The sequence below is a fragment of the Apteryx mantelli genome, chromosome 2 (genome assembly GCF_036417845.1).
Source record: "Apteryx mantelli isolate bAptMan1 chromosome 2, bAptMan1.hap1, whole genome shotgun sequence".
NCBI classification, from domain to species: domain Eukaryota; kingdom Metazoa; phylum Chordata; class Aves; order Apterygiformes; family Apterygidae; genus Apteryx; species Apteryx mantelli.
This window is the reverse complement of record NC_089979.1, coordinates 117,157,714-117,173,765: the sequence shown is the minus strand read 5'-3', so window position 1 is coordinate 117,173,765 and position 16,052 is coordinate 117,157,714. Positions and strand designations below refer to the sequence as shown.

The window sequence follows — 16,052 nt, the reverse complement described above, 5'->3', positions numbered from 1 at the left end:
TCCCCCTGCTTTTCCCTTTCGTTAGCAGCAGAGAAGAGCCCCCTATTTTGTCTAGAGTACCATATGAAACCATGCCTTGGATGCTCTGTGGTTCAACCTTTTCCAGTCTCTGAGATGGTAAAACAGGTAAAAACAGAATTTCACATAGCTGTTTGAGGAGGACTAAAAATAGAGGACAAGGCAGTTCAGCTAGATAACGCAGATCCTGTGCTAACAATTGGACACAACTAGCCATATTGGGGATTTCAGAGCAGTTATCCACAAAACGTTTTCTTTTGTATCTGGGCATTTTCATCAGCAGTTTTTACCAAATTTAACAACTAAGTTGCTTTGAAGTAATGCAAAATTTCAGCCAGTTTCCAAATTTGTTTTCTCCTTCTTCTGAAGCTGGAAGAGTTTTAATACCATGTTTTGCACTATTGATTTTGTGGTATAAAGCGTTCTGTAAGTCAGAGAGAAAGGGAGGGGGGAAGTGAACAAGCTGTCTTCTAATCAATATTTTTCTTCCTTCCCTTGTGATAATAAATCTTACTGGCTCATATCTCTCTGATGCATACATCTTGTTGAGTTCCCTAATGCAGCTGAATACAGTTTTTTCTCTGTAAGTCCACCAACAAATGTGGTTGTTGATTTGTTACCAGATTCAGGAAACATGAAGGTGCTCTTAACAAGCGAAGGGTAATTTAAGGAAGCAGGGAACTAAGATTCTAGCAGTAATTATGTATTGAGAATCCAAATTTAAAATCCTGCAGTCTTATAACCCCAGCTCCATGGAGAAATAGTCAAGTCTCTGTCATTGTAATCAGTTTAGGAATATTTACAGTGTCTTGTGTTTTCAGTGAATATAACTGGAGTGCCATTAGCTAAAAAATGTTTTGTACTCACACAACATGAAAGAATTGATGTCATTAGTTTTAAGTTTTGAAAACAAAAATAGCATAATACCCCATGCTTTCTCTTGCTGACTGTACTGCTGGGATGGGGGTGTGCTTTAGGCTGAATGGTACCTTAAATGAGAGAAGTCTAACTGTAAGTCAATTATTTGAAAAGGCTTCTGATGGTATTGAGATTTGGTGCCTGTGGAGTATAGAGGGAGGTGTGGAGACAGGAGTCTGCATGCTGCTCTGTTTATTGGCTTATGTGCTATTTTGTGTGTTTTAAGTCATATTGTATCTCTGAGTTGTCTGTTGCTTGTTCAGACCCCTATATTGGAGGCATAGGTGTTCTTGTTTTTTCTTTGTATGTGTGTGCAAACCTGATAAATCAATTGCATGCTGGTATGTTTTGAGGGGAAGGGGACAGATTTTTAGCATTAAGCTGTTATGTATTTGTCCTTCCAGCTCATATGGTATCCAATTTACACCCATGAATTATCCATGATGTCTTCAAGTTGAACACAAAGCCCAAATATCTTACTAGGTCAAGACATTTTTAAGTGTATTGCAGAGAGAAAGCAGACACAGTAGGAGTGGATTGATCAACTGCAGCAGGTTTAGTTTACAGCATGTCTTGGATTTGAGATCTAAGCTTAAACTTCAAAATTGTTTACAAAATGTTTCGGATTCCAGCTGCACAAGACTCATACAGAAAATGACATGCCAGCGGGGAGACATTAATTAGTGTGTCTTCTGTGGGAGTCTTCCAAACTGCAGACATTTAGGGATGAGTCTAAAGTCAAAATCAGCTTAATTTTATAGCTGTGTTTTAAACAAGACTTTCAGTCTATCATTTGTGGTGAAACTGGCCAACTAAAGACCAGCCTCATAATGAAAAAGCTGGTTTTCTCAGAAGCCACCCAAATCTAATGCATAATGCATGGACATGAGAAGCCCCTCTGAGCATAATACTGTGGAACAATGATCCTCTAGAGTGAACAATATATAGGAAAGATTTTATAGCTGATAATTACGATGTTCCTGTAGGAGGTGAAACATCTGGTTGCAATTCCAGTCAGAAGTACTCGAGTATCTCATACGAGATGGAAGAGCTTTAGCAGGAGGGACTGGCAGACCCCTGCCATATGGGGGGCCTTGTTCTGACTGGTAGAAATTGCTTGCCTCAAATTCCTACTTTCAGTTTTGTTGGGAAGGGATTTCAGTATGGGCTTTCCACAGCTTGGTTAACTGTCCGAAAAACAAGTCTGTGGAGAACAGAGCCCATTTCTCCAACCTTACTTTCTTTCCTCATATTTTATGGATAGCATTCAAGGGCTATTTGAGAATCAAAAGGTTCTTTTTATCAAGACGAAGTGTTTGATCTTTCCAAACTGCTTGCTTCATTTTTTTTCTTCCTTCCAGTTTTGCCAGTACTTTGGGATGGACCAACTGAGAGCTTTTGGCAAATAAGTGAGTTGCCAAAAACTTCACCAAACTTACTGATGATGTGTGCATGACTGAACTGTAGTTGTACGATGACATTTTGTCTTCTCTAATTAGTAACATATCACAGGAATTGTGAGTTTCTATGATTATAGGGCAAAGACCACATCCAGTCACTTCTATACCTTACCCATACCTCATTTTAAAAAGTAAAGGAAAAAGCAACCTGACCAAATTGTGGAAAATGATACTGATCAGATTCTTCAACCTGCAAAACCTACTGAGCATTACCTGAGTGGCACAAAGTAAACTCAAATAGGCCAGAAATAGCCCATAGAATATCCACCTTGCACAAGTGAGTGCTCTGCTTGTGGAATGAAACCTGTGGCAATGCCAGTATATGATCAAGGGAAGGAGAGACAGGGCAGAGGAGCCTGTCACGCACACACAAAAATTAGTCCTTTTCATTGGAGGATAGGAAAAGTATTAAGAGCTAACTGGCTAACATTTTGCATAAACATTTCAAGTCTGGAAAGGACCATTTTGATCATGTAATTTAATGCTCTGAATAATACTGGACACAGAGCATACTCTAATCATATCTTTATTCCCAGAATTTCTTATTAAACTGATGAATATCTTTTATCAAGTTGTCCATCCTTGTTTTAAAGATTTCAGGTGATAGCAAAGGTGCTTCCTCTCTAGGTAAATTGCCCCACTGTTAATTATAGGCTCTGTTGAAACTTTGTGCTTTATTTCTAATCTCAACATTTCTAGGTTTATCTTCCAGCCATGTAATTTTATTGTACCTTTTTCTACTCCGTTCAAGAGCTGTCTTCCAGCAGATACCCCTTTATCTTTTGAATGCATTGAACAGAGTAAGCTCATTAGGTCTCCCAATAAGAGGTACACTTTCTGACATCAGATCATTTTTGTAGCTCTCTTCTACGCCCTTTCCAGTTTATCAGAGTCCTTTGTGAACATAAGCACCTACAATGAGCACAGCACTCTGGACTGGGTCTTATTTCTACAGAATTTGACACTATGCTATTTCAGTCCTTTCACAGGGTGTTTCCTTGTGCCTACATCCAGAGATGGTGCTCACTCCTCTCATAGGAGTGAACCTTTTTGTTCACTCATATTCATTCTTTTCCCAATGCCTTGGGTGGTGGTTGCAGGGGAGTGCTGAGCCGTTCCCCACCGGGAATGGGTCTGCACCACAGGAAAGAGCGTAGGTCAGAGGGGCCGGATCCGAGAAAGGCACCACTGTGGACAGGGACGCAGCACTGGCCAGATCTGTGCAGCATTGCACCCAGCCCAATTAGCCCCGCTGAGGTTTCCCCTTTGAATTCCTCCTGGGCTTTGCATGCCTAAGCTGCTGCAGCATGTTGCTGAGATAACTGCATTTTGGTCATCTCCCAGATTTGCTGGTGGCAACAACTAGGCTTGTCACAGCATTAAACTGAGTGCTGCAAGAAGGGGGCAGGTGAGCTCTCAAATCACTTCACACCAAAACCACTCGAATTTATGCATTTACATCGGATGGGGTTACATGCAAAGACCCTTAAAGCCTACTCAAGTGGTGAGAGTACAGCAAGATTTGCAGTCTGGGGGACACTTGCCAGACAAAATTTTCTTTATCCAAAGTGCTGATTACTCTTTACCCAGAGTGCTGATATAGATATTACAAAGCTGTCTTGCTAACATATGCCTTGAATCTAAAATCAGTAATGAAACAGTCCCTCCAAACTTGGATGTGCTGTTCATGAAGAATATATACTAAGGCCAGTAGAGCACCAAACAGGCTTTAATTACAGCCCTGGGTGACGTTTCTGGCAGAGGTGTGAGACCATTGCACTTCGTCTTTTAAGCTCCATAGCCTCATTAAGAAATTAAAACATTTGTGGGTCTTTCATGTAGTCTTTCTCCCTCTGGGATGTTTAAGTTAGCTGACTGTCAGCATGGTGATACAGGCTATAAAGGTTCAGAGAATTACCTTGATAATATGACGGCCTCTTCCATTTAGACTGCAATCCAAGGCTCATTTTTCCTCTGAGGCATTCATTGAAATTCTGTGCATGATTTGTTCCTCTGGTTGTTTAACAATGTCTCTCATGTTTGCCCTGATTTAAAAAATCCTCCTTTGTAGCAGAGATAACATAGAGCAGGATGATATAATTGCAGTAAAGAGGCCCTGGAGCTTGCACTAATAGGATGGTTCATCTGATGTGTACTGCCATTAGAAAATAACCCACGTATGTATGTTCTCAGGGGACAGTAAAGAGGCTTTTAAGGATTACACTTTATGTAGTATGAAAGCTAATGAGCAAAAGAGCAAGTATGAAGAAAACTATTGCTGCAAAAAGCATGGTGCCACTTTCTGTTTCACTCATTTCCTGACACCTGTGTAGCTCCAAAATATCCATCTCTGCCCAGCGATGCATGGCTTTTCATGCATTACAGTCAGTTCCCAAACCTTCTCAGAACACTGTGTTATTTTCATTTCATTGAAAAATAAATAGCATGCCAAAAGCATGGCAAAACTGAATTCAGGATTGAAACTGCGGTGTGTGTACAAAATAAATAGTTTTGAAGGAATAGCAATCTCTGATAGTCTGTCCCCTCAAAAAAAAAAAAAAACAAGCTGGAATGATATAGTTAAGATATATAGTTATATATAGTTAAGATAACTAGAATGATATAGTTCCATCAGCTTTGCTGAAAGGTTGATATATTAAGGCTCTCAGTTACATAGAGTTTCAGTTCTCCCATCTCCATTCTTTTCCTGGCCAGTGTGCAAAAATATATGAAGACATCAACACACAGTAAGTGTAGAAATATCTCTTCCAAATGTTATGTGGTACTCAGAGTTAGATTTGCACACTTTGGCTTGCAGAAGTAGAAAATTCAGACCGGTTGGTTTCTGATATTAACAACTTCTTGTACAAATGGATTGCTGCATAGTGTGCCAATTCTTTCCCCTTGCTTTTGTGCTAAAGCAGCAGCCATCTAGCATAACAGAGATGAGCTTCTGTTGTTTTTTCTCTCAACATTTGCCTCTTGCCTACAGATCTTATTGTGGATAAAGGAATTCACCTTTTTAATACTCCATAGCCCATCTGCACAACTGGAGTATATTTTTGTACATTGTCAGGTTTTTGTATTCAATGGAAGGGGTGGACTTGCCTCTTTCTGCATATATTTAACATAGTAAAGGGTCTGACTTTGCCATCAGGTAAAGAGGCTTCCTTTGAGTTGCAGGCCCTCTGAGGGTAGGCAGGGTTTTGACCTAGAACGCCAGTGCTCTGCTGGGGTTCTGTGGTAGGAGGGACATCCATAACATCGTTACTGTCCAAAGGATGCTAGTCATAAGAAAGTCCAGGAATCGTAACTTAGGGATAGGTGACAGTCAGCATCTTTGCAAGGGACAAGGAGATCAGAGGAGCCTTCTTAAGCATCCCAATTTCCACACACAAGTCAAGGGAGCTAGTGGTCAAGAGACCACAGTACCTCCCTCTGGGCTAGAAAAATGACTGAGTTTCCCTTAAAGGAAAAGAAGATTCAGGAGGCAATGAGATGAGATTTTTATATTATATATCTTTACTCTCATCTAATAACATTAGAGGTTTGTTACATGTGTGTGAAGTGCTTTTCTGCTCATATTGAGGCCCCTCTGTGTGGTCAGAGCATTGTACAGAGCTCACAGAGAAAGCAGAAAAAGAGGTTTGCTTCTGTCTCCCAGGGGTGTAGCAGGACTCTGCATGGTGGGACAGGAGTGAAGAGATGCGTGTGCCCCATGGACAGGAGAAATTGCTTAAGTCCTTGAAGAACCAAAAGATCATTAAAATAATAACCCATAGTCCAGTGGACCTCAGCTCTTGACACTTCCACTTTTCTGCATTCCTGCACTTAAAATGTGGAGTGGTTGTACTGTGTACTAAGCAGTATTTGTCTGCTGATACAGAGGATTTCATGAATTAGTTTTGGCAGGTCAGGGGCTACATGTTATTGTAATGCCCCAGTGAGATGATGCCTCTATGTTCAGCGTAAGGACAGATCCATAGGCATTTTCAAAACTTTTCATTTCAGCTTGTATCGCATGTCTGTACCAGGCAACAAATTCATCACATTGGTGAATATGGAACACAAAGCTGAGGTGAAAAAACACCTGTATGTTCAAACATACAGCAGAGTATCAGCAAGAGTCATGGTCATGCAGTTATATTTATGAGAGATGACAGAAGAGCTTCTCTCTTCTTGACCCCTATGGTGGTTGTCTGTCTGTCTGCCTCTGCACAACACCAGTTACCACTCTGCTACTGCATCACGGTCCAACACTGTGAGCCCAGATCGAATGTTTGATTACATTCACCAGTTTAGATTCCCTCGATCCCTGGTCCACCATCAAGCCATAGTTCATTGCAACCTTTGGGACTTACTTGATAGCCACAAGTGACATAAAATGAACTCTGTTGTTGCTTCCAGTTTATTTGACTCCACTCTGCTTAAACTTTCAGTCTTGCAAATACCAGAATAGTGGTGCTAAATTTTTTATTTCTGTCCTTTCTCCCTCTTCTCCCCCCTCCATAATTGGTATACAGGAGCAGAAGAGGACTTCAAATTTTATTATTGCTGTATAAGCCTCCTGTAAACTCAGTTACAGCACTTTTGATGTTGGTAATTTTTGTGACTAAAAAATATGCTGACACTGTGTTTGTGCTTAGGAAAAGAGCATATTTGAATGTATAATAATCTGGTGCATTTGGGAGATGTTTGATGCTACATCCCAGCCAAGTTAATCACTCATGGAATTAATTTTTTTATTTTGTTCAGTTAACTGGAAACATTAATCTCATATCTGTGGAAAAGGCATCTTTAATGCCAGAAAATTGATCAAAGGTACCCTACATTTCTCTTGCATCAGAAAACATTTTAAGGAAAAGCTGTTAGTTCATGGTAGACTGGCAGAAAAAGAGACATTGCTTACTTTATTTTTCTTTACATAATGAAGAAATACCCAGGTGATGATTTCCAGTTTGTGGAGTATATTGAACCATACTACTTGTATTCATGAATATAAATTGAGCAGACGTGACACACATTTTTCATATAAATATAACAGCGTTGTTCCTTCCGATAATTCTTCTTTGCCTGAAATATGCTTATTCCGAGAACATCAATACAGAGCTAATAGTGCACTGCATAACTGAATGTTAAAAAAATATGAGTGCTAGAGGACAAGGAATGTCTTAAGGAAAAAATATTCATAGATTTATAATGACTGTGGCTGGCTGCATTTTTCAAGGACAGGCAGGATCTTTCTGTTCTTCCTTTCCTTTCCCACTTTTTCTGCAAAGTCCTTCACTTCTAATTATTAGCTTCACCCAGCCAGCCCATTTCTGTCCAGCAAGGCTCTTTCTCAGGCTGAATCGTATTGCTGTCAAACAGCACACCACTCACAGTTTATTTTCCTTCCATGCTTCTGCTTCATTAGCAGCTTTGCACTCCAGATCATCCACTTTGCCCATTTCTCACTTAGTCCTAAAGGAGCAATCCCGGCAGAAAGCCTGCAGTGTTGTGGTGACTTTGAATGCGGAGCTGATAGCTGGTTGAAACAGAAGCACGAACTTTCCCTCTCCGCACTGTCAGCAGTGTTCCCACTGAGCAAAGGGGAGAACCAGATAGTCCTTAAGCTATGATTTTCCTCTTTTGCCAGTCAGCAAACAAATAGGACAGAACGTGACCCTTAACATGCTCTAATCGTAACCTTGCAAGGAAGAGGCAAAGTGTATACATGTGTTTTTCTTGAGTAAATAAAGTGCGCTCTGCTTACACCCTGCTAGAGATCTGCATTATGAGGAAGGTAAGAGAGAGATGCTCTCTGAGGTATAATTTTGAAGCCAAGAATGTAAACTGCCAGATTAGATTGTAAGGGCCAAATACTGGTGTCCTTGAAGTCGATGGGAGTTTTGCCTCTGAGGAAGTAGCCGGAAGTCATTAGCACCCTCTGTCTGTTCAGGGCTTTATGTCAAGAGTCCCTCAAGGTTGTCTCTAGCATGGGGTGGAAGAACATGAGGAAAGATTGATGCTTGCTAACGTTAGCCTGCCAGGGCTATCAACTCATGACATGTGTCAATTTCCCTTAGATGTTTATTTCTAGTAACGCTTCTCTAGAAATAGAGCGGCTTTTTGACTAATGCAGGGAGAAATGATGGGATCACCTGCTGTTACATTAGAACAGTTTTAATTTTGCCCCTCTAAACTACAGCTTATTTGCAAATGACTTTCTTCTTCCAGGTTATCAGCCTGTCTTGCCTAATCAGCAGCAGGGGTTCCAGGGTCTCATGGGAATGCAGCAGCCTCCCCAAAGCCAGAACCTGATGAATAATCAACAGGGAAATCAGGTGCAAGGCATGATGGTGCAGTATCCAGCCATGTCGTCTTATCAGGTACTTGGAAGTGGCGAAAACTGCTGTTCTCTGAGAATGCTTAATTAAATTAAGTTCTTGTATCACTGAATGGTCTTTACTACTTCATCATAATAGTACGCAGCAGGAGGCCTCCTCATAAGTACCCTTCTAAGTCAAATGGGTTTGTTTGCTTCCTGTTTGCGTATACTTAGTACTCCCAATTTTCATTCTGAATGGGGAATACATTAGATGAACTATTTATTATAGCCTGCAGTGTGAGTAAAACTTCTCAAGGCATAAAGGAATTATACTTCCTCCTGCAAAGAAAAAGAATTAAAAAATAAGAGACTGAGAATATATGAAAAAATAAGAGAATATTGTTCATTTTTTTGCTATTGCAGTATTGTTCCCTGTAATGAAGTTGAGTGCTTTGCCTGATCCAGTTATAAATTACTTGTCCATGCAGACTCTTGCCAGTGCCCTAAGAGAAAAGAGCTCACCACATGTACTAAAAACAAACTGTAGCCAGATAGATTTATGCTTATTGGATTTCAGGGAGAGGGAAGGAGATAACTTGATTTTTACCAAGTCCATAAGTCACCCAGACTTCCTTATCTTCCCAACTTTATACCTGGCTCCAGTGAGATATGACGAGAGCTTACGAGGTGGCCTGTGTGTATGTTTCCTAATGGTCCCTCTGGAAAGTTAAGAAACTAAATGACTTCTAATTCATTTTAATAGAATGCACTGATTGAGCAGCCTGTCATCTTTTCCCTTGACTTCTCTAAAAACACTACAGCAACCCAGATGGGAATGGGGGGAATTGCTTGTGGGTAAAATTAGCCCCTTGAGTTTTCAGAATTACTATGCTGAAAATGTATTTTAAAGGTTAATGATCAGGTTAAAGGCTTAGACCTTTCAGATGGCCTAGATATACCAGGTTTGAGTCTTCTGTCTGCACTGATCCTGGAAATTCACATTCAACTAGATCATGACAGAGCTACTTAACAGACCCAGGAGAACAGTGATTTCTCCTTAACCCCTCTCTTACCAAAAGTATGTGCTCAAGGATGAGAAGAGTTCTGAGTAGCAGAAAGTGCCACATCTTGGCAGAACATGTTGTGTATACTCAAATTCAGATAGTAGGAAAATAGGAATACTCAGGACCTACTTTAATTTGTTTACTAATTTTTTTTTTTGCATGTTTCTATATTCTTGTTTAGGTGCCAATGACCCAGGGTTCTCAAGGATTGCCACAACAATCATATCAACAACCAATCATGCTACCTAATCAATCAGGTCAAGGAACACTTACAGCCACTGGAATGCCTGTTTACTGTAATGTCATACCTCCTGCCCCACAGAACAACCTACGGTTGCTTGCCCCACACTGCCCCTCCAATAACGTTCCAGTTATTTCTGCCAACTGCAGGACAAACTGTGCAAGCATTAACAATGCAGGGTGGCAGGTCAAGTACTGACACTGTGGCTTAGTGTGGATATACAAAGGATAGCTGTGCATTATTTGACAAATAACTCATGGCCTTCAAATGAAGAGGAACACAACAGAATAATCAGTTGAGGACATAAGTACTGACTATGCTCAAGTGATCTGCTGCTGGAAAAATCTGTAAAAAAATAAAGTTAATTTTGAAAAAATGTTTGCTGGTTAATGGTGCATATTTTTGTCATGTCTGCTAGGTATGCCTTTATAGCTTAGCTAGTGACATGAATTCATTGAGGTAAGATTTTTTCCTACCACTGAACACCACTGTGTAGATTGTAATATCCCTGATTTGGATTAGTTTTGTACTTTGTGTTGAGTTTGTGAAGCTAAAAGTATTTAAAAATATAATAAAATCACATTGTACCAAAGCTGTAATGGAAATTAAGAAACAGAAACAAAAAAAGAATTACTGAATGGAAGGAATAATTTATATACACTATAGAGTTTTTTTATGGATATATACTGTATTGTAGTGTTTAATCACAATAAAGCTATTTGACCTCATGGAGAAAGGTCATGTTTCTACCACCTGCTTGGTCTCCTCTCTGTTTTTGAATGAACTTCCCATTGGTTCTGCATTGTCTTGTTTCACGTCAAGCTAAGGGGAAAAGTGAGGCCTTATGGGTTTGTAGGAGTTTGGTGAAAACACATGCCGCTGCCTTAGCATGACCAAGACAGCTAAGGCCGCATTAGAGTAGGTACCCCAAAAGAGTTCAGTGAATGAGGTGCCATACATCATTTTAAACTAAGTTTGTGCTTTTCCAATCTCTAGGTCCACTAAGATCCCAAATGCAATTGACCACAGCTAAAAGCCTCTACTAACTAAAACCTGTTTAAGAGGCTGTATTACAGTTGAATATAAGAAGACATATAGCTGTTCAGTGATAGCACATCCACTGGCGGGAAGATAAGGATTGGTGTAGCAACCACAATACCCAGCAATCCTTTTGATCTGTGGATTTACTCTACCTAATTATTGCTACTCCAGCTATAAAGCCCTTTTACAACACAAGGATGACAGTCCAAAAATCGGGTCCATCACATTAAAGTAGTGGGGAGAGACAATATATTTGCATTTTTGGTTCTTAAAACATACAGAAAGTGGGTTGGCTAAAATTTTTAAACCTCTTTTAAATTCCTGTGGCATTTCGCATTATTGCATCCGTGTTCACTCAAATTCCCAGCTTGTTTTGATAAATTATTCTTCATTCATAAATGTTGCATAGAGTTCATCATTCTGCTTCTGTGATGACAAGGTTTGAGTAGTAAATGTGTTTACCAGAGAAAAGCATGTGTTATTTCGTTCACTTAAGCTGCTCTTATGGTTGGTTTTGAACAACTTTAAAACAGGTAGAACTTCGGGACCCCCAAAATATGCATATGCATCATATAAAAGTCTGAGATGCTTTCTATGCATATAAATCTACATTAGGCATAGTATGATTTTAGGTACACTCAAGAGGACAGTAGTCTACAATGTCCTTGACCATTGCTAGTCTCGATATGAAACAGCTTTTTCTTTCCCATTAAGATGGGTGGTAACTCCTTTGCATTCTTCAGCTGTGGAAGCAGGAATTGGAGGGGCTACAACCTGTATTTAAAACTTTTTTTTCTCTCTTTTATGCAATAAAGTTATTTTTCAGGGTTCAGTCTTTCTTGCATACATTTCTTAAAGTGTGGAATTTCTACTGATTCCAGTCCTATGGGGTCATAAAAAAGCCAAACACTGAATCTTATGTAATGTAATCACGATCCATTTGCTGAGAGACAGTCAAGAACATGAGCAGGTAAGTAAATACAATTCACTCTTCAATTAGAGGTGAAACACCTAGGGAGTGCATACTGATTGATTTATTTTTCTCTTTTCTTAAATCAAGATATGGCATTTGAATTTTGCCTGTGACCCTGAACTCTCATTTTAGACAGCCTGCACTGAATGGCTATTATTTGCTTTTTAATGTGTTATATTCTATTGAGGTTTCTTTCCTCGCATTACTATAATTATACATAATTGGTTTTTTTCTTCTGCTGAGTGACTGACTGCTGATTGAATGACCGTCCTTCTCTTTCAAGGCTCCAGGGTCCAGCAGGTGGGACCCACTGGTGGTGACCTTGAGCAGGACAGGTTGTGTGTGGCCAGGCTGAACTAGCAGGGGGTCTCCGTGGGCATGGGGTATTGAAAGTAAAGGGACTCTCTGGTACTCACTATATTTGAATCTTGTTTCTTCTCTTCATTGAAGCACTACCATTACCTTATTGATCTGCCATCTCCTCAGAGATCTATGAGTGAAATGCCTGGTAAAAAGAAATCCCTCAGCATCATACATCAATGGCAGACCAGGCTGTAGATGTTCTCAGTAGCAATGGGGAAGGGGGTCAAAAAGCAAAACCCAGGAATCCTGCTTCTTGAAAGATATATTTTCCTCATGCCCTTATTCCACACTATTGGTCATGCAACCTTGGAAATTTGATATCCCATGACTGACCATGGCTGTGAATTCCCATGATGTACTGTTTCTCTCCATTCATTCAATGACCAGCTCATGTAAAACACGTAAGCAACTGTGGGAGCACAGATCCTACTGACTGCCTGCCTCACCCTTGTGCTAGGAACACCCACCTACAGATTTCATGAACCTCTTTCTGCTGAAATGAGCCTTTAACTTTTTATTCAAAATGGAGCAGTTTTAGGAGTAGGTCCCAGGCACCCACCCTAAAATGGCCTACATCCAGTGATTGTCTCACTCTCCGAAGAGTTTGAATCTCCTTAGGCATAGGAGGAAACTGAACTCAATCTCCCTCAGCTATGGTGAATGCCCTAATTATTAAGATAGCATATACATGGGGGAGATATCTCATGTGTATTGCTGGTGCACATCATTGCTTTATTCTAGAAGAATTTATATTTGAAGACAATTAAGTAATTCCATATCAAGCTAAGCATAAAAATTAATCTCTCCTAATTTTATTTTTTCAACATAAGATTTTTTTTAAGTCTCCTAAATTTTTCTTTCACTAATAGAAATCATCTGAGCAGGATTTCTTAGCAGCCTTCTGCTACTAAAGTAGAGAATTTCCAGTATTGAGGCATTGTCAGAAGGTGAGAAGGAGGTAAATAGAAGCTACCTGCAAATTAATTTAACCAAAATGAATGAATTCAAACTATTAATTCAAACTCCAGTTTGTAGCAGTGAAATGACTTAGAGGTCATGCTCTTCTCCTGTGGGATTGCTCTGTCACAGGATGTTTGCTTTTCTGTAGTCTTCTCTTTAAATCCAGCAGACTTGAGCAGCTATACTCTGTGGCAGCCCTATTGTGGCACTAGGGGCTGTTCATGTCATCTTCCCTTTATTTGGTGAGTATTTGTTCTGTCTGTCGCGTTTTGCTTTGTCCTTCTTTTTTAGATTCTGAAGCTGATGGAAAGTCCTCCCAATGCCCAGTATATGTTTAAGCTGCCACTGTTCATTTATGTATTTATTTTTAATTAATATTGCATTCAGAAACTGAAGAGGCATATTCTAAATTAAGCTGACTGCATCAGATGACACTGATTAGCCTTTTCGGTAGGTCTAATCCATTTGGGCTGTAATTTGCAGAGATTGTGCATCCTAACAGAAGCCAGATGCTGTTTGCTATTGTCCGCCCTTTGTACTGCCCGAGAAGTCAATGTTTTCCTTCTAAAACTGTAATCCCTTATGTTTCTGTTTGACTCTGTGTTACCAGCTTTCTGTATTGAAGGCAAACTGTACAAATTATCCCAGCAAGAAGTAATGGAGATGCATGGGGAGGAGGCCATTGTATGCTAAGAGCATTTCATCCCACCGTTAGCTGCTCTGTCACAAGGCTAACCCATCCCGGCAAAGTCACCGAACGCTTGAATGTGATTCTTCCATCAGCATTCCTGAAAGCAATGCAAAATAGCTGAAGGAAAGCTGGTTTCCTTGGGGTTCCTTCATATTTGGGGAGAGCCTCTGGTAGTGGGCAATGCCTGGCCAGGCCTGGGTGCCTTGACCTGCCATCAACCAGTGCCCCTCTGTTGTCCAGCAAGAAAGAAGGAGAATAGTTTCCTTCACCTACAGCCCGGAGACCACACTTTATAAATGTTCCCAGCTTCAAAACCTGGTTAGCTCACGTTGTCTAAAATCACATTTCTGGAGCAGGATGCCACCACGCAGTCTTAGGTGGTGGCCAGATTAGGGCAAATATTGAGCCTAGCTCTGAGTAGTCCTTCCTCACAGCAATTCTGCAAAGCCTCAAACACTACTCAAAGCTGCGTGGTGGGCAATATAAATGCTCACAGTGTTTTGGAGGGGAAAAAGTCTCATGCATATGTTGTCAGTGCCACCATAATACAGATGACACAGCAGTGGAGGGGGAAGCCAACTCCTCCTGAGTCAGGGCAAAAGATCCCCATTTCTAATTGAATTTCTGCCCCTGGTTTGCTTTAAAAATTGACTCCCTTCCTTTCATTCTCCTGAAAAGTGTGTATAATGAGTCTTTTAATCTGTGGCAGTGGACTGATGGTTAAATAATTAATGCAACACAATGTTTCTGAGGATGGTTGGACCAGCATTCAGTAAACGGCATGAAATATTGCTATATTGCTATGTGTTGTGCAGGAGAATGATTGTGCCTGCAGAGTTTGGCTTTTGGTGGAATACTGCTAAAAATACTGCTTTCCAGCAGATGGTAGTGGGGGATATCAACACTCCCCATCTCTTTTTATGGTATCCTACGTATCATGGAAGGGGATGATTCCTCATTACCTCTTCTGCTACAAGGACAGGGCAACATGGAAAAAAAACACTTATTAAAGGAGTGGTTTCAAAACAAACACAAAGGGAGAAGAGCTCTTTTTTTTCCCATAGAGTATGTAGACAACTTGCAGCATTCCTTGCTGCAGGATGTTGGGAATGGCTTCAGAAATGAATGGCCAAGGTCACAGAAGAAAACTGTACTGATGGCTGCTAAATACAGAGAGCCTGCATCTGGCTCACAGAGGTGCTGAGCCAAATCACTGTGGGGGCCAGAGAGCATTCTGGAGAAGCGTTGCCTTATGTTTGCTCTCATCTTAGACCCTTCCCAAGGCACGGTTAAAGATGGATATTGGACTGGGATGAACCTCTGATCTGACCTGATGTGCCAGTTCTGCTGTAAAGCAATATTCATTACCCAAAGATTAATAAACAGATTAACAAACATTGGTATCATCTGACAGAGACCATCCTGTAATAAAACCTGTGAGAATCAGGAGGAGGAGAGTCTAACCTTGGGTTAATTTCATGACGTTTGTGTAATGTCAGATACCCCTGATTGCCTCAATAACTACTGGCCTTACATAGCTTGTTGCTCTGCTATGCAGGGTAAGAGGTAATACCACGAGGATGATGTAACCCTTCCAGTGGGAAGTGCTTGTTCACTCATGATGCTTTTTCATCTCCTTTCATGTCTTCTTTGTAGCATATAATTGTTCATTGTAAAGGTTAATTATGCACAAACAATGTGGTTTTTTTGTGGTATGTTTCCTTTGTATTCCTTTGTATGTTTCCTGTGGTATGTTTTCCCTTCTAACATTTCCTTTAGTTGATAATAATTGAAATATTTTTTCAGGTGACTTTCCAATACATAATCTATTATTCCATGTCAAAAGTCCTGGCTTTTCCAAACATCAGGTGTGGTTGCATGTGCCATTAATAGTGCTATTATCGCGTTTCGTAATTGACTTTACAGAGGTTAATCGATGTAGGAATTACATGAATAAACTACAAGGGAGCACCAGAGATGAGCTTGCAAGCTGAAGAGTAATAGGTGTTTGGG

At 40.3% G+C, this 16,052-nt stretch overlaps 1 protein-coding gene across 10 annotated transcripts in view; it reads left to right on the top strand.

Moving 5' to 3' along the window:
• ARPP21 (cAMP regulated phosphoprotein 21) overlaps positions 1 to 10,760 on the top strand; it is a 146,144-nt gene extending 135,384 nt beyond the window's left edge. For 6 of the 10 annotated variants that reach the window (XM_067291300.1, XM_067291304.1, XM_067291305.1 and 3 more), the window contains 3 exons: positions 2,298 to 2,345; positions 8,616 to 8,767; positions 9,952 to 10,760. In XM_067291300.1, coding sequence (XP_067147401.1) covers positions 2,298 to 2,345; positions 8,616 to 8,767; positions 9,952 to 10,209 — 458 coding nt within the window. In that variant the 3' untranslated portion in view covers positions 10,210 to 10,760. Of the gene's footprint in view, positions 1 to 2,297; positions 2,346 to 8,615; positions 8,768 to 9,951 lie in introns of those variants that run through there. The other 4 variants (XM_013948178.2, XM_067291303.1, XM_067291306.1 and 1 more) reach the window with 3 other exon arrangements.
• The last annotated feature ends 5,292 nt before the right edge of the window (positions 10,761 to 16,052 follow it).